Raw genomic sequence first — 20,819 nt, forward strand, 5'->3', positions numbered from 1 at the left:
AGGTACTTTCAAATTGCCAATGGACTTTTTTTCCCCCACACAAACTGTTCATTATTCCACTGTAATTCAAGATGCACTTCGACTTCATTTAGTAACTAGTAAGATTCTACTGGTTTTTCATATACTTAGATTCTTCTGGGATTTACAAGTAACTTAAATCTTGCAAGATAAAAAAGGATTAAAAAAAATACTACCTATTTTACCCCCAATATGCAGAATCCAGTATATCCCTAATTTTTTTAAAACTAGGTATAATTATCTCAGAACCTCAACAAACTGTTTCTCATACAAGCAAAACTACTTTATTCACTGTATGCAAGCTACATCTACGCTCAACCCAGAAGAATTACTGTAGCTCCTAGTGACAGGCCTGAACTAGTTTAAAACCATCCAGCTTGGTAACAGCTCAACCACAGCTGAGAATCAACGCAAATCGAGGTTTTATAGCTCCATCTCCTCTGCATCTCCTTCCCTGAGCACTGTGCAACTTTTACAACAGCTTTGAACTAGGCAGATTGACAGTTTTACAGACAACCTGGGCATATTTAAGGAAACTTTAGTCACGTTTTGACAACAAATACAGTTTATCATCTCAGAACTTTTCTTTGAAACTCTGATCGACAGCTCCCATGCTGTACCAAGATTCTTAAAGGCACAAGGCTGAACTTGCACAGGGGCTCCTGAAGTCTTTCAAGAGAGCTGCATGAGCACTCCTTAATACAGAATACGTTTAAAAAGTCATCTTTAGCAGCACTGGTTTGAGCCAGCTCATTTCAGTGTGCACTGTGATGCATAAGAAAAGCTTATGCAATTACGGAACCTCTGGTGGGACTGTGGTGACAGTGACCTTCAACTCAAGGTGAGAACTAGTCAAATTGCTATTACTTTCAGCACAGAACAAAACATCCCAGTTCAGAAAATGAGTATTTAAGGATCACACTGCCCCTGTGCAACACTCGATAGAAATGTTTCTTTCTCTTCCCCCCATCTCCCCCAGTCATGAGGCACAAGGAAAAATATTTACCTAACAAAGCTTTTAAAATTTCTTATTTATGAAGCTTTGATTTTGAAGCAATTTAAAACTGGTGAAAGTGTGCTACTGTTTCTTTAGTGCCAAACCATCAGTTATTAGAAAAACTCAGAGTCCATTTGTTTCTCTTCAGCGCAGAAATTCAGCTGAGCCCAGCTGTTACACAAATCACCCTCTCACATGATCTTCCTATTCACTCAAACTTCTTCCTTGTAAAAGGAAGTTTTTAAGAAACAAATTGTCTATTTTCAGCAAGTCCTTTATGAAAGCGTCATTTTCAATAAATAAGAAAAAACGAAGATATTGTACACAGATCTGTTCAAGACCATTCTACACTAGCCAACAAAATGCTGAAACTTGCTGTGTTGTGTTGCCCTCTTCAGGTCAACAGCATATTTTCTAGTTCCCTTCCTTGACGAGGTATTGCATTGCAACTTCTTCCATAATATTTTTTAGATCTGAAGTTTCAAGTAGCAGCTAACTTCACCTGTATTCTACCAATGCTTGAATCATTTGTGGTTTAATATCCTATAAAGATTAACTTCACATTTGCCCTTTATATCTCCCTAACCTCAATACTAATCTTGAGGATTATCAAGCTATCAGCCAGCGTTTGAAAAGATGACTAAAAACAAACTTCAGTACTGATAAGAAAGTCTCATGACAAGAGGCTTAAAAAGCTGAATTGATTCAGCTTAGCAAAGAAAGCTCCTGATACCAATCCATAAGTGAATATGGAAGATCAGAAAGTCACATGACTTTAAAGGGGGGCAAGGCAAAACAGAATCTAGAAATTGAAGTCAGAGAAATTCAGACTTGAAATGCAATGGAGACTTTTCAATAACAACAAAAAATTTAATAATCTACTAGAATAAAAAGGTAGATTTATTATTACTTGAAAACTCTACAGGTAGACCCAGTATCTTTCCAAAAAGCCTCTTTGATCTTTTTTTTTAAATAGCTGTCATAATGTGGGCCAAATTGTGCTGTTGATTTGCATACTTGCAATGGGTTTTGCAATTGCTTATCTCAGCTCTGCCAATTAATGTGGAAATATGGATGAAACAGTCTTCAATTGCTTGGAAATGGCCATGCTTGAGCTTCTGATTCACTTATTGAGACAGGTATTAACAATGTCTTAAAATATTTTACTTCCCACTCCCACTTTTAGAGGACAGGTCATGGTAAACATTTATATCGACTCAGACATCTCAATAATGCAGCCTTGAGTAAAGAGCAAAGTGTTGAATTTAACTTATATATTATTAATATGGAGAATTTCCCTCATGTTACAAAGGAAGAGAAACATCCTCACAATTTGTGACTGTACAACTTAATCTCAACATTTTAAGGGACTTATGATAGGAAAACCTGTTCAAAGTTAAGGCCTACTATGTAATTGTAAACAATAAAACTAATAAGTTAATCAAAACCCTTAGAAAATGGAAGCAAAGGAAATGCTTGTTCAGTACCAAATAAAGGAAACACAATCACAAATCATCCCTTCTTGGAACAGCAAACACAAAACAGCCAACCTGCCTCAAGCAATTGAGGCTCTAAAAAAACTCAGGAAAACTTGGCATGAAGAGCTCTTATCTACTTTCCTTCCAATAATTTTGTAATTTTAATCTCAAGAATGAAATACACTATACAGCTGTAAATCCCATACACTTAGAGGACAGAGTCCAGAGAAATAAAGCATGATGAGGTGGGTGAGCATGACGAGGTGGGTGAGCATGACATGGGAAGAGAGCAAGAAACAAAAATGGGGAATGAGTACAAATGAAGTACACAACAGCTGAGACTCAGAACGCTCCCACAGCAGGCAGCAGCTCATCAGAGCAGTCTCTATCAGCATGTAGAGATTCCTCTCCTTCCTGACTAATATGCCCTGTCACAGAGCCTGGAGCCAAAGACTGATGAAAACTTCCTGCTATCTATCAGCCAGTTTGTTCAATTAGACTGTGAAACATCAGCTGGTCTTATAAACACAGGGGGAAATTCCACAAGCCAAACCAGCTCTAGTACTGGATACAGAAAGCTTGACACCTGGGATTCAAAATATACTCAAAACATTACTATTATTTTCTTTCTTGCCATTAAAGAACAAGTGCAAAAAGCACTCAATTCTACAGTACTATCAGATAAAAGGCAAAAAAGCTTCTGTGCACCTGTCAGTTGAAGACAAAGCAGCTTACGCTTCTGAAGAGATGAAGTGGGAACTTCTTTTTTGACACATTGAATTAAAAGTATCACAAAAATATAATACTATTTTTAAACTGTCTCTGGTAGAAAAAGTTTCCACCTATGTCAAAGGTTTATCTGGTTCAAGTTCCATACAGCACAGCTGACAGAATACGACAGCAGCTGGCAATAAAATCACCAAGATACCTTAGCTAACTATTAAAATTGCAAACGAGTTAATCCTTAGTGATTCTCAACCTTTTTTTACATTATCTACTGTAGATTCCAGGATTCTGGTCCAATCTTAGCTGCTATACTTAAAAGAAGAGGTGCTGGACAAGGGTTTTTAAAATTACCTGTGGTTAGTTTAGTTCTGACTTACCCAAGTATGATGTTCATATTTTTGCCATTTCTTTCTCCCACACACCTCATCAGATTTGGTCACCACACGAGGTATGATTCATATTATTCTTTAGAAATGTATTTTAGTAGACAAACTTTACAACTGAAAGATTTGTTGAGTTTTTAAAATAATGAATTCTTCAGTGAAAAAGAGCTATCAAATCACTTTATTGAATGCATTTTTTCTGCAGCAACTTTGCCAATTCACATTTAATTGCAGCTAAGACTGGTTTTTCTTACTTGGTTCATAATCTAGTACAATTTTTTGTAGGAAAACAAATTCATCCACCTCCTACTGCCAAAAAGAAGAAAGTTCCCTTCACAGAATTTCCTTCTAATAATTTGGCATAATAGAAAGTATGGAGAATACAAGGGGGAACTCTTCCCATTGAAGGCAATGCCTCACTATTTCCTGCCATCCACTTGTGTATCCCTAAGTACCTACAGGAACACTGTGTGAAGACACACAGGGAATAAATATCCACTGCAACATAAACTCAGGTTAAATCAGGTGTTTATGTAGAGCTAAACAAGCAACCAATTAGAATGCCAAGAGGTCTCCTACCAGCACTAATGGAAATCAAATGCATTCTGGATAGGGGCTAAATACATCAGAAGAACACTTTAGAATCAGTTATTTTTCCATATGCAAGTTTGTCACTAACTCTTTGTTTGGAATTAAATTATAATCTCACCCTTTCTAAGGCTTTCTGAAAATTCCTTTAAACACAGAGCAGTAATCAGTACACACACTAACAAATCACATAAAAAAGCTAGAGACATCTGCACCCACATTTTTAAAAAGACTGGAAATATTTAGAAATGCTAAGAGCAGCATTACTGAAAATAATATATACCAACCTTCTCAAAGGTTGTCTCAGCATCATCTTTATTTGTGTTTGGTCTTTGATTCTTAATTACATATTTTGGGATTAAACCATAGCAAGTAAGGGTTTCCAATTGAAAAGGTAATGGCAATCAAGATAAGTACAACTGTTTCAAGTGATAGATGTTATCGATTTAATTATTTTTAAAAAGCTTTATTAGTTGGAAACCATGTGGTATCATAGAAATCTTCCCTCATGCCCTAAAGATCTGCAACCTATTCAGAGAGCAAAACCTCTTTTTTGCAAACCTATTTACGTGATTTCTATGAAAAGACTTTTTAAAAACCTCACACCTATCAGAAAACAAGCAAATAACTTAGTCACCAACCAAACAAATGCTGTGAGTACCACTCTTCCTGATACATACCTTTTGATTCTTATACAAACCTTGCCATCTGTTGTGATCTCTGTCAAAATAACTGACTTCCGTTCTCAATCTGAGGTTTCATTATGACAGTAAATGTCTTATATCTAACATTAAAAGCTACTCCAGGCCCACTGCAAGACTGTATAGGCTTCTATGGTCATTATAACCTGCTACAGAGTAATATCAGAATATGCAGTACTATGAATAAAGAACTTTCTTTTCATAGCTACTGGTGCAAAACTTATACATAAATAGATTGAAACATTCCAACAGAGCACAACTGCAGAGGGGTTACAAGAATTTACAGAGGGGCTACAAGAATTCTGGTATGAGCTTTTAACCATACATAATTCCAAACTTCATTGTGACCTTAATGCTATAAAAGCTAAGGAGGTGTCCTTAGGATAAGAAAAAATTGTAAAGATTCCAAGGAGTATGTCTCCAAACAAAATGCTGAGAAAAATAAAGTGCTGGTATATTAAAACAGGAAAAAAAATCCACATTCAAAGCTAGTTTTGGAATGTAAGTATACAACTAGAAGACAAAAGTAAGAACTAGATGCAAGACCTACACCATTATTTCCACCTTAAAAAGCCTACAAGAACAAAAGCCCCTACAGTGGTTGAGGGAAAAGTGTTGCTTCTAACGTGTTTGGCTTAGAACTTTCACAGGGCATTTTGCATCTAAAGCATTCTTCATAGTTAGTAGCTATTTTAAAAACAGAATTAGGTTGTTGAACTGTTTTTTAAAATAGAGCAGACAAACATTATCTACACCAGCTGTAGCACATTGTCAAGTATTACACACTTGCACCATAATAAATGATAATTGCCTATTAGAATAAGTACAGTCTGTTTTGTCTGCTAATCCGTATTACTCAAGGGTCCAGCAAAAATGAGCATGCAAAGTTTTGCCATAATGCTAGAAAAGGAAACAAAGTCTGAAAACAGATTACAACATGTGACACCTCAGTGGAAGAGTTTGATTTTATTTTATTGTCTCCTACCTGATAAATTCTAAATGGGATGTATCGAAATCCATTATCTTCTGGAGGATACTCCATCAGTTTTCGATTTATTGCCCAAAACTGCTCAAATTTATCTGTGAAGGTAAAATTAGACTTTGTCAATATCAGTAACATTTTTTTCAGCCTAAAGAGGTAAATGAGACAACTGGAATATCATGCAAGCTTTTCTTACAGAAGTTTAACCTGTATGAATTAATGTTCCCCACATTTCTATTCCCTATTTAGCCTGAAGCCAAAAGTAGGTCATCTGCATTCTCCTATGAAAACAGTGATGTGGTGATTTATTGAACAGAAAGAGAAAGCAACTTTAACTCATATCTTATCTCCCACTGTTGAGGAAATACTGGGCTATAAATTATGGATTTCATTACCTCAATTAACAGTGCCTGTTTCTCCACTCCCTGATGTTACTGGTCCATACTGTCTCACAGTCTGCCAAAAACATCTAATTGTTCTTAGCTTTAACTGAGCAACAGGTGTAAAGCACAAAGAAACTAAAGCAAGAGAAATACTTCTTGAGTGGTTTACATTTGGATATGTAGATCTTAAAATAATCTGCAACAATGCATGATATGATCAGAAAATATACTGCTAGATTCATGACACAACCTGAAAATAAAAGTTTATGTTTGTAACACATTTTTGTTATTATCCAAGTAAGTAGGGTAAATAGCCTGCACACCATTTCATGCTGTCCATACACTACAAGAACTGAATAGTTTATTACATTTAAAATGTACTAAGAGCACATTTAAAATGTACTCTTAATGTACTTTAAAATGTATTTAAGAGTAATAAAGGCTTTTATACATGCAAATCAGTTATTCAAATGAAGCAAATAACTAGCACCAGAAGTGACAGAAAGAAATACAAAGAGCTAAGATGAATAAAGCCAGTGCTAGCCTTACTGAAGAAGGGAGGGAAGAGCAAGGGATCAAATTCCTTATAGGCCCTAACTCTCCCAAGACACCAAATACAGAAGATGTTTCAGCAGAAGGAACAAACAGTCTCCAATTTTCTCTCCTGGGTACAATGTTCAGTCAAGTTTCAGAATATACAGAATATACCCATTACAAAATTCATACCCAGTGAAACAAGGTAAAATTCAGAAATGTATTCACGGGAAAAAGGTTCTTCGTGCTTCCAAAAGTGCTGATTACACTTAAAGCAATTGCAGAAAATGAGTTTGAGATTTGCTTCACTCCAGCACACAGCACAGATGCCTGTCAGTGCACTAAAAGGCACAGGTTAGTATATACTGCAGGGTTTATAATACACTGCCTTTCCCGACTGAATGCAACACAAGGCAGGAATTTCCAAGAAACTGGGAACAAACTCCTGCCAGGTGTGCTGTAGCAGCATTTCCTGATACTTATCTGAGAAAGCACTTCCACACCCTTGTTTCCTGATTAGCAGCAAGTGCCTCTTGACAGGCACTTACCTGAGCCACAGCAGCAGCACCAGGCAGGCACCTGCCCGGCATGGGGAGCTGCCTGATGCAGGGCGTCACCCCATCCATCACCCACCGGGCGGGGAGGGACAGGGACAGCCCTGGAGCAGACTGCAAGCAAACTATCCCACATTTGGGAACCCCAGCCTGCAGAGTCAGAGGTTTAGTCTGAAATGTCCAACACAAAGATGACCGCCTGCTCCTCAGGAACCCTTTCAGAGGGAAGGTGAAGATTTAGCAAGGTGAAGATTCAGCAGGTTTCCTTTTTGCTTGCAGGCAGCACTCAGAATGACTTGTAGCTTTCACTACAGATGTGTGAACAGGCATTCCACAGCAGGCACTGATAGATTTATACTCCAATTACCACTTCTAACTCACTTGAGAAAACTGTTATGGTGATACACCAAACAAAACAATTCAGGCCTACTTAAGCTAGTGAGCTTCAGCAGACTTAAATAAGGAATCTCCATATTTGGAGACATCCTACTTGAACAGAAATAAAACAAACATTAATTTGATTTACTTGTTTAATGCTCATATTACTGTAATTAGGAACGTTGGATGAACAGTTTACTGTTCTCAAAATTCATCAGAAATGAGCATCACATCTTACGGATCAGGAGAAAAAGAAATTATGAACAACTAAAAAACTTATGTCAGAAAATTAGGCATATTAACCCTTGTGGCATACAAATATGGCACACAAGGAAGGCTCTGGATGACAAAAAGAAGTTAAACAGTGATAATGTACAGTTAACTCACTTCTGTTCTTCATTCCCGTTTCCTCCCACAAAACACACCAGAAACCAGGTAATCTTATTTAAGTCAGCTAAAATTAAAAATTTATACCCCTCAGATTATTCTCTGAACACTCAGGCAGTGCCTAAGACAATCTATTGTTCAAAGTTCTAATAGTTTCTGTGGTTCCCAAATATAACAGCAATAAATCTGCAACAGTTGAATTATGAAATTGTTGCATTTTGTAATCAAGCATGTTCTGTCAATCCACCTGATATCCCAGGAATTTTAGCTAGACATAATGGAGTCAGGTATCCTAAGATCTCCACAGCACTGTCTGAAGACCTCTGAACAGATTCCTCCTCACAACCCTATATTGCTGCCTTCCAAACATCTTTCCAGTGATAAAGTATTTTCACCACAGGAAACAGAGTTGGGTGTAAGAAAACTAAGACAAATTTTTAAAGCAAGCAGGAGAAAAAAAAGTTATCCAGTTTGCATACTGATATATATGACCTGGTAAGAGCCTTTACTAGCAGAGCATTGGCTGAGTGCCAGAATCCTAAAGCTCCAAAAGTACAAAATCCAAAAGGGACTGCTTTTCACAGAGTCCTTAAGACTAAAAGCTTAAACAGACAAACAAAACCACTGACGAATTTCCACCCCATTCTCCTTAAAAACCTAAGTGAAAGGATTCTTCCTTCTCTCATTTTTATGTATCAGTACCCCCTATTTTTGCAAAGTCTCAAGGAAGCTATTAGTGCTACACTGAGCTGGAAGAGCTAATTAGTTTATTGGCTAGACAGAACAAAGACGGAAGGTACTGGCTGGAAATTTAACAATCAAAACAAAACTAAGTTTTCATCAAGCCAGTAAACAAGGAAGAGTTCTCTACCTATCAGCAGAAGCACTTTACACCCTTGTCTCCCTCCCTCATAAAAAGCTTATGCAGTCTGCATGACACCTAAACCACCCTAACAGTCAAATCTGGTCCCTTTTGTTTTTCACAGTTTGCTTGAATTGTTGGAGAGTTTCTGTATTAGCAAAAAGAGTACTTGCAAAAGGCAGATGTCCCTATCTGAATAACAATGTTTAAAGTAATGACAATAAGATTTGAATAGAAGTGAGAGTAGTGACAGTACAGAAGTTTGATATGACTCCACTAATCATATTTCTTAAACAAGAGATGATGATTCTACATAAATTTGCATAAAATGAAATATAAAAGCTTCTCTATGTATTTTATGTCAAAGATCAGAAAGTTCATGACCAAATAATTGAGAAATGTATCAGCCAAGCTGCTAGTATTTATAACTATCTATTGCTTAGAAATGCAGTCACTGAATGCCCAAAAAACAGACATCACCCTTCAGTACTACAGAGATGCACAGAATCTATGAGTTGGCAAAACTACAAAGAATTAATGTCACCCATGACAATAATCTCAAAAATTCATTAAGCAACAAAGCAAACTCAAACATAAATTTACAAATACAGTATGCCTACATTATGCATGTAGGGTTCAGAAACTGATCAGTAAAATTATTCACGTCCTTAAAGTACCCATTAAAACTGCTAGAAAAATTACTGACACAGGGAAACACTGGGAATTGTTGTTTTCTCCATTAAACCAGACTGGAAATCTGTGGAAACCAGGGCTCTGGGAATATTTCTCTGTCTGCTCTGGGGTGCCCTGATCCCCAGAGGAGCACTGACTTTCACCCTCATTCATGGAGGAAGTTTCCTAGACTTCAAGATAGACTAGAATCCACAAAAGTGTGAAATAGATTATAGAGAGTAGTGCAGGTGTATCACTTGGTGAGAAATTTAGGTTTTGGGATTTTTAGTATGTTGTGGATGGAAGTAAGATGGAAGGCACAGGGTGTTATCCTGAGTTTCTTCTTCATGCTTCTTCTTCCTTCTTCCTCATGGGTTTGGGTGGCATTTTGTAATTGGGCAGAAAAGTCAGCATTGGGGGCTCTTTGGGATCAGTTATTGGGTTAAAAGGGAAAATACTCTAGGTGTCAGTTCTTAATTGGATAGTTTAGTCTTAAAAAGACCTTGTAACAAGAGATTGTTGGCCATTTTGGGCCTTCTAATGAAAAGCTGCTGAACTCACAGTAGTGAGACTGTTTTACTGATAAGAAATAATAAACACCTGAGTTTGAACATGAAATACCATCTCAAGTGCCTTCAATCCAGACACAGAAAAACCGATAGAGATCCTTTAGCAGTCACTGAAATTAATCCAAATTTATACCTTGTTATGTTAAAAAGTTCTTGGTAATGCCATTATACTTTGTTCTTAATAGACAGCAATTGCTGAACCTCTTACTGTTGAGCAGTGTTAACTGAGGATTAGTCCCAGCTAAGGGCCAAAAGGTTGGGCTCCCTTTTGCCCCTAAGTCTCAGCCTGAAATGGTCCTCAGGCAACCAGAAAAATTAGTTTCACACATACTAGCCTCTTACAGTCATTTCCTGAAACTCAAGTGCTGTCATGCTTCAAACAACTTGAAATTTCACGTGGATCTTGAAGTTAGACACGTCCCTTTCACCCACATGAGGCTACAACAGGATGGATCACTGGGAGGGTAAAGGGCACTGCTCAAGTGCCCCCCATCAACACGTGCATTTCACTACAGCATAGCTTTAAATCTGCACACAAACAACCTGGGAAATTACCACAGAATGGAAAAATACACCTGCAAATACCTTGCAATGAAAAGCCCTGGAAAAAGCATACAGACAGTTAAAATGAAGTTCTCACTGCAGTGTAGTACGCAAAAGAACTACAAAACTCCACCCTAATCTTTAACCTTATCAACAAAAAGATCATAATTGTAAGGAACTATTTTGTTTCTGTAATTGATAACGAGGTAACTATCAGTGATTATCAGATTCTAGGACTGGACATACTTCAAGAAGGCTGTTGAGAGGGTTTAGAAAACAGAAAGAACTAATACAAAAATGAGTTGAAAGACTTGAAATTCAGAAAGGAAATACTAATTCATGGCTCTTGTATTTCAGCATCTTTTAAGCAAGTCAAAGAAGTGAACAAACTGGTGTAGCCCTTGGGTAGCACATATGCACAATTTTGTCTGGACTATTCATGGTTTCTTCTTAAAGACATTTATTGGAATAAATTAAACAGAAAGCTTGAAATTAAATCATATCTGTAGCTCTGTGCAAGCAATACCAACTCGCAGCCTGCAGGCAACTGTCTTCAGTACTAAAGTTTAAAAAACACAAAACTTGTCCATTCTCAGTGGTTCACCACTGTCTAACAACCATATGAACCATGGAATACTTGGGGACAGCACTAAGAGACTACAGACTCATGTACAAGATGTACAAGAATGACAGAAAAACTTTAGTTTGGAAGTGCCTTTAGAGGTCAAGCTTTGGAATAGCAGCTCCTCACCCTATCCCAAAAGTACACAAAGTTCAATGAGTTTGTTCAAGGCCTTGCCCAGTGAAGTTTGACGGTCTCTGTGGGTTTCCACTCAACCACTTTCACTCCCTATCACACCCCACCCTCCCTTCCCCAGGTACCATCAGACTTCCTGCTGCTCTAACTAGTAACTGTTTCTTGTTTGGTAATTCCCAGCTCCACTGACAGTGGACACAAGAGTGAGAGGAGTCTGACTGCATCTGCTCTAGGGGCCTTCCTTTCAGGTAAAGCTGGTATAAAATTCACCTTCAGCTTCCTCCTCATCTTCAGGCTAAACAAGGCAGCTGCCCCACTCTCTAACACAGCATGTGCTACAGCCCCAGCACTCTGCTGGATTCTTTTTGTTTGCCCACATATCTTTTGTCTTGGGATCCAAGAGGACACAGCACTCCCAGTACAGCTTTACAAGAGCTGAGCCAAGCAGGGGGCACAACAGCTTGAGTAGCTCCCAGGTTAATCTTTATTTTGGCAACACTATGCAAGAGGCTTTCGCTCAGATTCTTGTTCACCATTATCCACTTCCAGAAAGCTGCTTCCCAGTCAGCTCTTAGACTGCCATGGGCTTTTTCCAGTCTCTGTGTCAGCTCTGGGAGGGTCCAGCCCATCATGACCCCTCTGAATGGCAGATCTGCCCTTCAATCCACCAACTGCTCCCACCAATTTTTCCCTTCACTCACAGACAAACTCACTAAGGGTTAATCTGTCACATCCATACAATCAAACTGTAGGGTACAGAGACCTGCAGCTGAAAGTCAAAGATACCTTTATATGTATCCCTTTAATGTTAAAGTAAGCATATTTTCTACTGACTCATGTTTTAACAAGCATTGCTTTTAACTGCTGTAGCAAAAAAAAAAAGGCTTCTCAAAATTTACTATAAATACTACTTCCACATTGTTCCCAGGAAGACGAAGACTCTGCATGCATACATAATTCTGCTCACTGGTATTTCTAACCAATTTTATAAAAACTTAAGTTCTTGAGTGGTATGCTTCAAGCATGAAGGAGTTTTTGTTGATGAAATAGATATTTTGAACACTTTAAAACTAATTTCTGTGCTAGTCAGAACAGCTGATTATTAAAATTTCCCAGCTATATAAAGACTTGTTTCTAAATTACTTAGTTCACCTAAATTAATAATTCATATTCTTGTTTTATAAAAACACCAATAATTACAACTATCAAGGACTTCAGGAAGATTTTGGTACACATCTGACTCTCAATGACTACTACAGTTAGTGAGAGCTTTTTTGAGATCACAGTTGAAATACTGGTATGACATTATTAAGATGTTTATTTTTCTCTTCCATTTTACACATTGCCACAGTTAAACTATTCTTGCTATTAAATATCTAGTTTACCTGGGCATTTGAAAACCCATGGTATATAATACAAATCCACCCATAAAAAGGGAACACAAGTTTACTGAGCTTTTCAGACTACCTTCATATATGAGTCACTATCAGATAGAGAGAGACAGGACCTTAGAACAGTTTTGACTTAATGTAGCAGAAGCCACAGAAATATGTGAAAATATTCTTGATGTGACAGACAGCAAAGTAACAACATTCAACATAAGAGGACATTTTGAAGACTGTACAAGAAAGCAGCATGTCATTCTTCAGGTTATCTATCAGATCAAAAAGGCATTTTCCCCCTGTTTTCTTATAGTATACACAAGGGAGCCCATACCTTACCAACATTCTTTTCACTTACTAAACATACTCACAAACCAGAAGTTTCACTTTAAGTATTTACAGTTTCCTTACCACCACCTCCCTTCATTTCTAGGTCACTAGTTTACCTGGAAAAAGTTTAGGCAAAGAAAGGCATCAAGATGGACTACTTCCATTCCTTTATTCAAATAACAAAATGCATAGATCCTACAAAGCTTTCTCTATACAAAAACCAGGTGATCTCAGAAGCCCTGTCACTTAAACTAAAAGGAAAGCTCTGATGACAGACAAGGTGTAGTGGTTTTGGTTCACCAATTTAAGATTTCCCCAATGTTGAGGTTTTCCCGAACAATGTGCTGATGTGTGTGGTGGGTTCAGCGCTGGCCAATCACCCATGCACTCACTTCTGCTGTGAGACAGGATCAGGAGAAAGGCAAAGCCATTTCTGAAACACATACCCCACAGGTTGTATAGGAATTAGAAGCAGGGCTTGTTACAGACTTTCCTGAGAAAGTCAAAGGGAAAAGGACTCCCAGCAATTTTATCCTTCCACGAGCTCTCTGCTCCATGTCTAGGATAGCCTTGAAATTTTGATTTCTTTATTTCTAATTATGCTTTCTCTATAAATATGAAAACTGACCAGCATAACACCATGTAACTTTCTAACCCACTTGGCTTTCCCTGTACTATGTTTTTCCTAAAAACAAGCTTTTCTTAAAAGTCAAGGAACTTTTATGTTAATGCATATTAATAAATTCAGGCATTTACTAGGAGAAAGTAACTTAGAAGCATTTCAAACTGCAAAACAAGAAACCTTCAACAATTAAAGGAAGTTAAATTTAAACGTAAAGTCTATTTTTTAGAGACACTTTACTCTAAATTTTAGTTAGCCCATACAGATTTTTCAGGAAATGACTTATTTTGAGAGGGAGGGGAGGAAGAAAAGTAGAAGGCAGCAAAAAGAGACCTTGAAGTTTGCTCCTTCAGAGTGTAATGGTTTTCACTGGACACATGGCCATCTAACGCAAGAGGGTGAAAATGCTAGAAACACAATCTCTACCTCATCTCTATGCAACCTGCTCTCGTGGCAGAGACTTCAGTAGGATTGTGAATGCTGTGTTACCTTTTGTTTTCCTTCCTTCTCTGCCTTCATGTAGTTCTTGCCCCCCTTTGAGACCCACTGGTTCTCACTGGCTAGACAGACAGACAGACAGACCTGCTCTGCCCTCCTGCTTGAGAGCAGAGAAGGAAAAGGCAAGGGGGCAATGCAGGCTGCCAACAATTCCCCACCTTTGTGCCACAGCAAAGGGCAGCTACTCAAGCACACACCAGGCCAGCACAGGGGACAAACAAAGCCAGAAGCAGTTTCAAGGGGGATGGCAGTTTAGACTCACAATACTTCACCCATGTGAGAGGAGCACTGGCTTAGTCATTTGTGCAGAAAGGGTAACAATCCCATAAACACTGCAGAACTAACAGTGAGGTCTAGGTCATAATCCATTACCAGAAAAACCACCACAAGTAACTAAACCCCAAATAAAACTTGCTGCTATGGAAAAAACCCCAAAACATCCCTTTAATGCAAATTACACTGTATTAAAATAAAACAGAAATTAAAATTTCAAAATACAAAAAGATTAATCCCATATTTGGATTAAAAAAAATCCCAAACATTTATGCCACTTGGAATATCATTAACAACCAGCTGATTCATTCTGCAGGTCCAGCCTGCTTGAAGCCAGACCCTGCTCTACACCAAACCAGCAGTGGGCTCACTTTGTGCAGGGCTATCTGAACCAGCCTAAATCGCATTCTCTCAGTTCCATGGTATCAGGAACACCAATGTTTGGTGTGTGCCATGCTAGCTGAACTCCAGAATAAGCAGGTACTGATGCTAGTTATAAAGCAACTTGATGCACTTTGGGACATTTTTAACTAAGGAGGACCAGGAAGGTAATGATTGGGTTTTTAAAATCACTTTTAACCAATACACTAATTTTCAAAGTTCAAATGAATTATTTAATCTTTTTTTCACAGTTAACCAAATCTCCACAGATTGAACATGGAAAGAACTCCCCATTTTGGTACCAATTCAGGGAAGAAGCAAACAAGGTAGCTTTGCATTTAAAAACCAGTAGCTTCTCCTGATAAACTCCAGAAGATTTTCTAACCAAATTTCAAATGATGAGTTGAGATCACAAAGACTTGTTCAGCTACTAAAGCATGCTCACCATGGGGTAAAGGACAGCATTGCTTCCACCAGTTCTCTATGAGGAGGAGAAACACATCCATCAAACCTGAGTGGGTCAAATGTATGCAGCACAAGAAAGGCTCTAGGACACTCCCTTTTTTGCAGTTTGAACATTTCTAAGCAGAAATGTGGTAACTGAGAACAAACACAACTTCTGGCTCTCAAAAACCCAAGAACAGTTTAGACAGATTTTGGAATGAAATGCAAGACTACACAGGGCTGATTCTGTCAGTAAGGCAAGAAAGAGATCAGATGCATTAAAAGATAAAATATTGTATATTCTGAATGCTCGCAGGATTTTTCTCCTCTACTAAGAACAATTCAATATGGCCACTTAACTTCTGGTAATCCCTACAGCATGAGTGAGCATTACATTCTTTTTCCATACTATTTTCAGTAAAATAATGACTTCATTATATTTTATAATATATAAAAGAAACATTAAAATAGTTATGAGTTCTTACTGTTTATTTTTCCCACTCATGTATCAGAAATACCAAGTCTATTCTTCATTGGTTATAAATGATGCCTGTGAAAGTTCCAGGGTACAGTGACTTCTGTTAGTCCACAGCTGATAAAAAGCAGATGTGCTGAATCTAAATCCCCTCATTTATCAGAGCCATTATATACTGAAGTTATAGATATTAATTCTTTGAACCATGCAAAAAATACAACTCTCCCCCTGGAAACAGTTGGGATTTCATTGGTTTGATCCTGACTCATCAGTAGGCCCATAGAGTCTTAAGAGTTTCAAAGCTGAAAGCCTTTATTTTTCCACACAAAAGGCAAGAAGAAAAAAACCCACCCACTTGAAAATCCCTTTCATGCATGATAAAAACGGCCATAACTCTATCAAAGCAAAAACAGTAGTAACGTTTTCCATGAATTCTGACCAAAGAATCTGAACAATTCATACAAAAGAACAAAGGTCAGTATGCTGCACAGTCTGCTTTCATCACTTCCCTACCACAGACAGATATCCATGGCTGGTCAAAAATGTACCTGTCCCAAAGAAGAGTTCCACCTCAGAAATATCTGGTTTATGAATCAAAAATTGTCTGTGAAGAGCAAGAAAAACCACAGCACAAAATAGAAGAATATGTTTTCTTTCCTGATTTGGTATCAGATTAACATAAAACCAGAAACAGTGGGAGGAGGGATGTAAAGGTTGATATGAATAACCAGCAGCTGTTACCAGCATAAGATTTTCCCACAAATTCACTATTACAGCTCTTCTGTGCTGCAACTTACTGCAACTGGTAAGTTTCATGTGTTACCTGTTCAAGTAACTACTTCTCAGCAGAAACATTTATACCAAATTACTTGATAGTTATATTTCTCCAAACAAAACTGGATATGGGGTTTTTTCAAAAATGTAAATTCAGGACATGTCTTCTAAGTAATGCTATCACTCATTAAACAAATAACACTTCCTGCAATTAAGAACTGAAGAAAATTGTTTGAATTTGCACAGCAAAAACAGTCTGCAGATGTACCTTTACTTACAAAGCAGTTATCACAAATGCTACTTTCTTTTCTTTTTTGTGGTCATTTATTCTGTTTCACAAAGGGGTTTAAAATTATTACATCTCAAACGAAAACCTATAAAAACATATTGAAAGATACAGCATGCTTAAAAAGAGTTTTCTTGGTTTCACAAGCTTTTCTTGTTTCTCTTTTATGAAGAGTTGAGAAATTAAAATTAGCATTTGAAAGATTGCTTAAACTTCTCATTCAGCTGTCAGATTCCACAGGTGCAATTTCTCATTAAGTACAGTGAAACCTTGAAATCAACTTTGCTAGGCAACCTCTGTTCTTAACATTATACAGCAAAACAGAAAAATTCTCCTTTGCCTACAACTGAAGATACTCTTAGACAAATAATCAACTAAAAGATAAAGCCTAAGATGAGCACAAAAAAACATGCTGTTTATCTGTCCTATTACCCTAAATATCAAGAGTATCAAGATTCTGTAACTTCTGGTTAAAGGAACTTTAACTTCCACTGTTTCATTTTGAAGGTATGCATGGGCTTCCTCAAGATCTTACTACTCAAATGGCAAATTCAGATAATGCTTTAATTTTTAACTCTTGTCCAATTAAATAAAAAATAGAAAGCAGAGTTTCTAATAACAATTCATCTTCAAAATTATCACTAGAGTACCTTTAATATGAAAGGCAGTACCACTAAACAACAATGAAAAAAAAAAGCCACACACCCACTGAACACACACAAAACTAACTTGGAACCTTCTGGTCTAAACCAAAAGCATGGTTCAAGTCTTCTTGCATTCTAAGGTTCTTCTTTTTCATTTAATCTTTCTTATACATATACGGGAAGACATTAATTCTAACTGTCCAGTATTTTGTCCCACAACACAGAATAAACATCTTCATGCTTCTACTAAAATGTTTTCATAAAATAAATTTACTAAGGATAATATAAATGACAGCTTCAGGAGATGAGAAAAATGCAATGAAAGCAACATGATCACCCATTCCAGAGAGCAGTTTCTGAAATACTTAAAAAAGCTTTTTAACTTACAAGCTCTACAAACCTTAATAGAGAAGACACTACAAACAAAAGTTTTATTGTGCACTGTAATATGGATTCATACCATTTATGCAAAATAAGAACACTAATTAAAGATCTTGTTCTGAATTATTTTGCTGACTTTTCCAAGTCAATACTTATTTTTGCAGAAGTCCTTGTGAAAGCCATCAAGCAATTTTAAAAAATGGCAGAGAGAAAAGTAAAATTATTAAATCTACTGGACAACTTTTCTTAAAGTTTACTTATATTGTTACCAGTGACAATCCATAAGCATTAACTAGAGGACACAATCTCTTATGCATCTTCCAAGATAGCTAATACTGAATACTTACACCTCAGGTGTCTCCCAAATAAAGACCATCATTTGCACAGAAGTACACTAGACAATATTGATCTATTTTGACTTGCTGCTAGTTTTGGTTTGTTAAAACAGAGTCACAACCCAATCTAATTCCTTGAATAACTCCAGGCACATTTAAATTAACACCAAAATGATTATTTTAATTTAAAAAAACCTATAAAACACCAAAACCATCAATGCTTTCCATGACACTAGACAAAAATTCTGCAGAACAATGACATTTTATATCTCATGCAATAACTGAAATTTGAAGAAATTATTTATTAGGTTGTTCAATCTGAATATAATTAATACTTGATGTGTTGCATTTACCATTCTGTAATCCCATCCACAATTGCTTATGATCCTTTTTTTGCATTTCATTGATGACTTGACTTTTGTGCTTTAAAGCATCTGCTTCTTTTATACAAGCCATAAAATGAGCTTCAATCACATCCTTAGAATGGCAGTGGAGAAGATCCTTTTCTGGAAAATTCTACAAAAATAAATGATAGATCAAGAAAAATAAATGTATCACACACCTTGTATGATGAAGAATAAATGATAATTTTAAATAGGCACACATTTATGCAAAAGAAGCACACTGGAATTTTCTACTTACAGAAGAATGTAACAACCATTCTCTCACTCTGCTGACAAGAAACAGGTTGCAGTGAAAATGTTTCAGGAAAAATAAAAGCTCAACAACTTTCTGTAAAACCAGAATTTTAACATGTTTTCAAGCAGATATTCAATCTCAGACATTAAATAGAAGAAAATGACGAGAAGTGACAAGCACCTAATACAAAATGGCTCTCTATGATATTTTATCAACCAATTTCTATGCAGTTCCTTGAAAATCAAGCAGTATCCCCTACATATAAGAACTGTAGCATATCTGTCACTTACAAACATTTTTCCTTAGAGACACTGGAAATCTTTGTCAGTTCCAGTTTCAACTAATCCACGTGACTACTGCTAGCTTGTGTGACTTGATTTTATATCCCTTTTGCTTGGTTACACTGGCACACAGCATTCAGCATTGCAGATGCACAGCTACCACTCCTCAGGTAACTCTTAACCCTTCAGTAAATGACAACTACCTCTCCTAATGAATTTATTAATGAGTTATAGCAGTATATCTCATTCAGATACAAAAAAGATTTCTTTGAACATTAACTGGTCAGAAGTCTGGCACTGTAAAGGTTGTGGGTTTTCTTCCTCCAGTTTTTCTTTTATCCACACTTACTATCACTAACCATTTTATAATAACACAAGCATTCACTACCACAAATCCACTACCATTAGTTTTCACAAGTTTTAAACCCCACCTTTATTCCCTCCTAATTAACTTTATTTTCACAGTTGCTTATGACCATGCTGAATGGAGCAAACCTCAGAGCCAAACCAGAGTGGTGGCACCATCAGTACTCCCCTTCCTAACAAGGGCTTGCCACATGTTTATACTTGAATTCTCATGCTATTCCAACAGAGGCCCTTTCCTCTTAATCCATTACAAACTGGCACTTTAAAAAGCTTTTGTGAGGGACTGTCAAAACCATTTTGGAAATACAAATACATATAATGGAGTATCTTTCAAAGGCTTTTACAACATAGTTAACATGTAGGAGCAACCTAATGCCAGAAAAAACTCTACCTTCACTCCCCCACATAACCTCAAGAAAAAATGACTGCTTCAAAATACAGAAACCCAAAATATCAAAAAGGGAGCTGGGGATTGCCTTACCTGAAAGAAATTCTGAGGAAAACAGTGATACTTCCCTCCTTATTAGGTTATTGAGAATAATGGAAATTAAATAATGGAATTTCATATAGCATTTCCTCTTTATGACAGTGAGAACCCAAATCCTGGAAACTGTGGATCAAAAGGATGAGTGTTTTCCAAAAACAGGGGCAGAAAGAAAAGATTGCCAGTATCTTTTCCACTAAAGTTTACATGGTTTGAGCTGAACTCGCAAAAGGAAGTGCTGTTGTTAGGAATGGTGTATGTTAAGCTGACTAGAAAGCTAAGGACAGAGGTAAATCTAGTTTACTAATGAGAATGGCCAAGTATGAAGACATTAAAGAAGACAGAACAATAAGGAAAGTTCTTCTGGGGCAGACCTTGCTCCTGTTCTACTCCACAAAGCTGAGTGTCTCAGCATAACTGGGCCCAAGATTACTAGGAAAACATTACTGGGACTGTTACTTGCCAATTGACATCTGCATAGGCCTGTAAATTCTTTCAGAAGTTCAATTTACTTGCTCAAATAAAAATGTAAAGTCTTGTAACCAATCCAGAAGAAGCAAATACACAGAAATAGCATACTTAAAGATCAAAGAAGTTCTTTACACACAAGAATTCAAAGAGAGACACTGGCATCCCTCAGAACAAAGGAAAAAACAGTGGTACATACCTAATGCCAAATAATATAAGAGCCTAAAAATTGACTTTCCTAGTT

The 20,819-nt window shown here is 37.0% G+C and overlaps 1 protein-coding gene across 2 annotated transcripts in view; it reads right to left on the minus strand.

Moving 5' to 3' along the window:
* ATG5 (autophagy related 5) overlaps positions 1-20,819 on the minus strand; it is a 73,559-nt gene that overhangs the window by 36,057 nt on the left and 16,683 nt on the right. For both annotated transcript variants that reach the window (XM_063153097.1, XM_063153098.1), the window contains exons 5-6: positions 18,691-18,853; positions 5,877-5,971 (exon numbers count right to left, since the gene is read on the minus strand). In XM_063153097.1, the coding sequence (XP_063009167.1) occupies positions 5,877-5,971; positions 18,691-18,853 (258 nt within the window). The remainder of the gene's footprint in view (positions 1-5,876; positions 5,972-18,690; positions 18,854-20,819) is intronic.

Source organism: Melospiza melodia, chromosome 3 (assembly GCF_035770615.1).
Source record: "Melospiza melodia melodia isolate bMelMel2 chromosome 3, bMelMel2.pri, whole genome shotgun sequence".
NCBI classification, from domain to species: Eukaryota; Metazoa; Chordata; class Aves; order Passeriformes; family Passerellidae; genus Melospiza; species Melospiza melodia.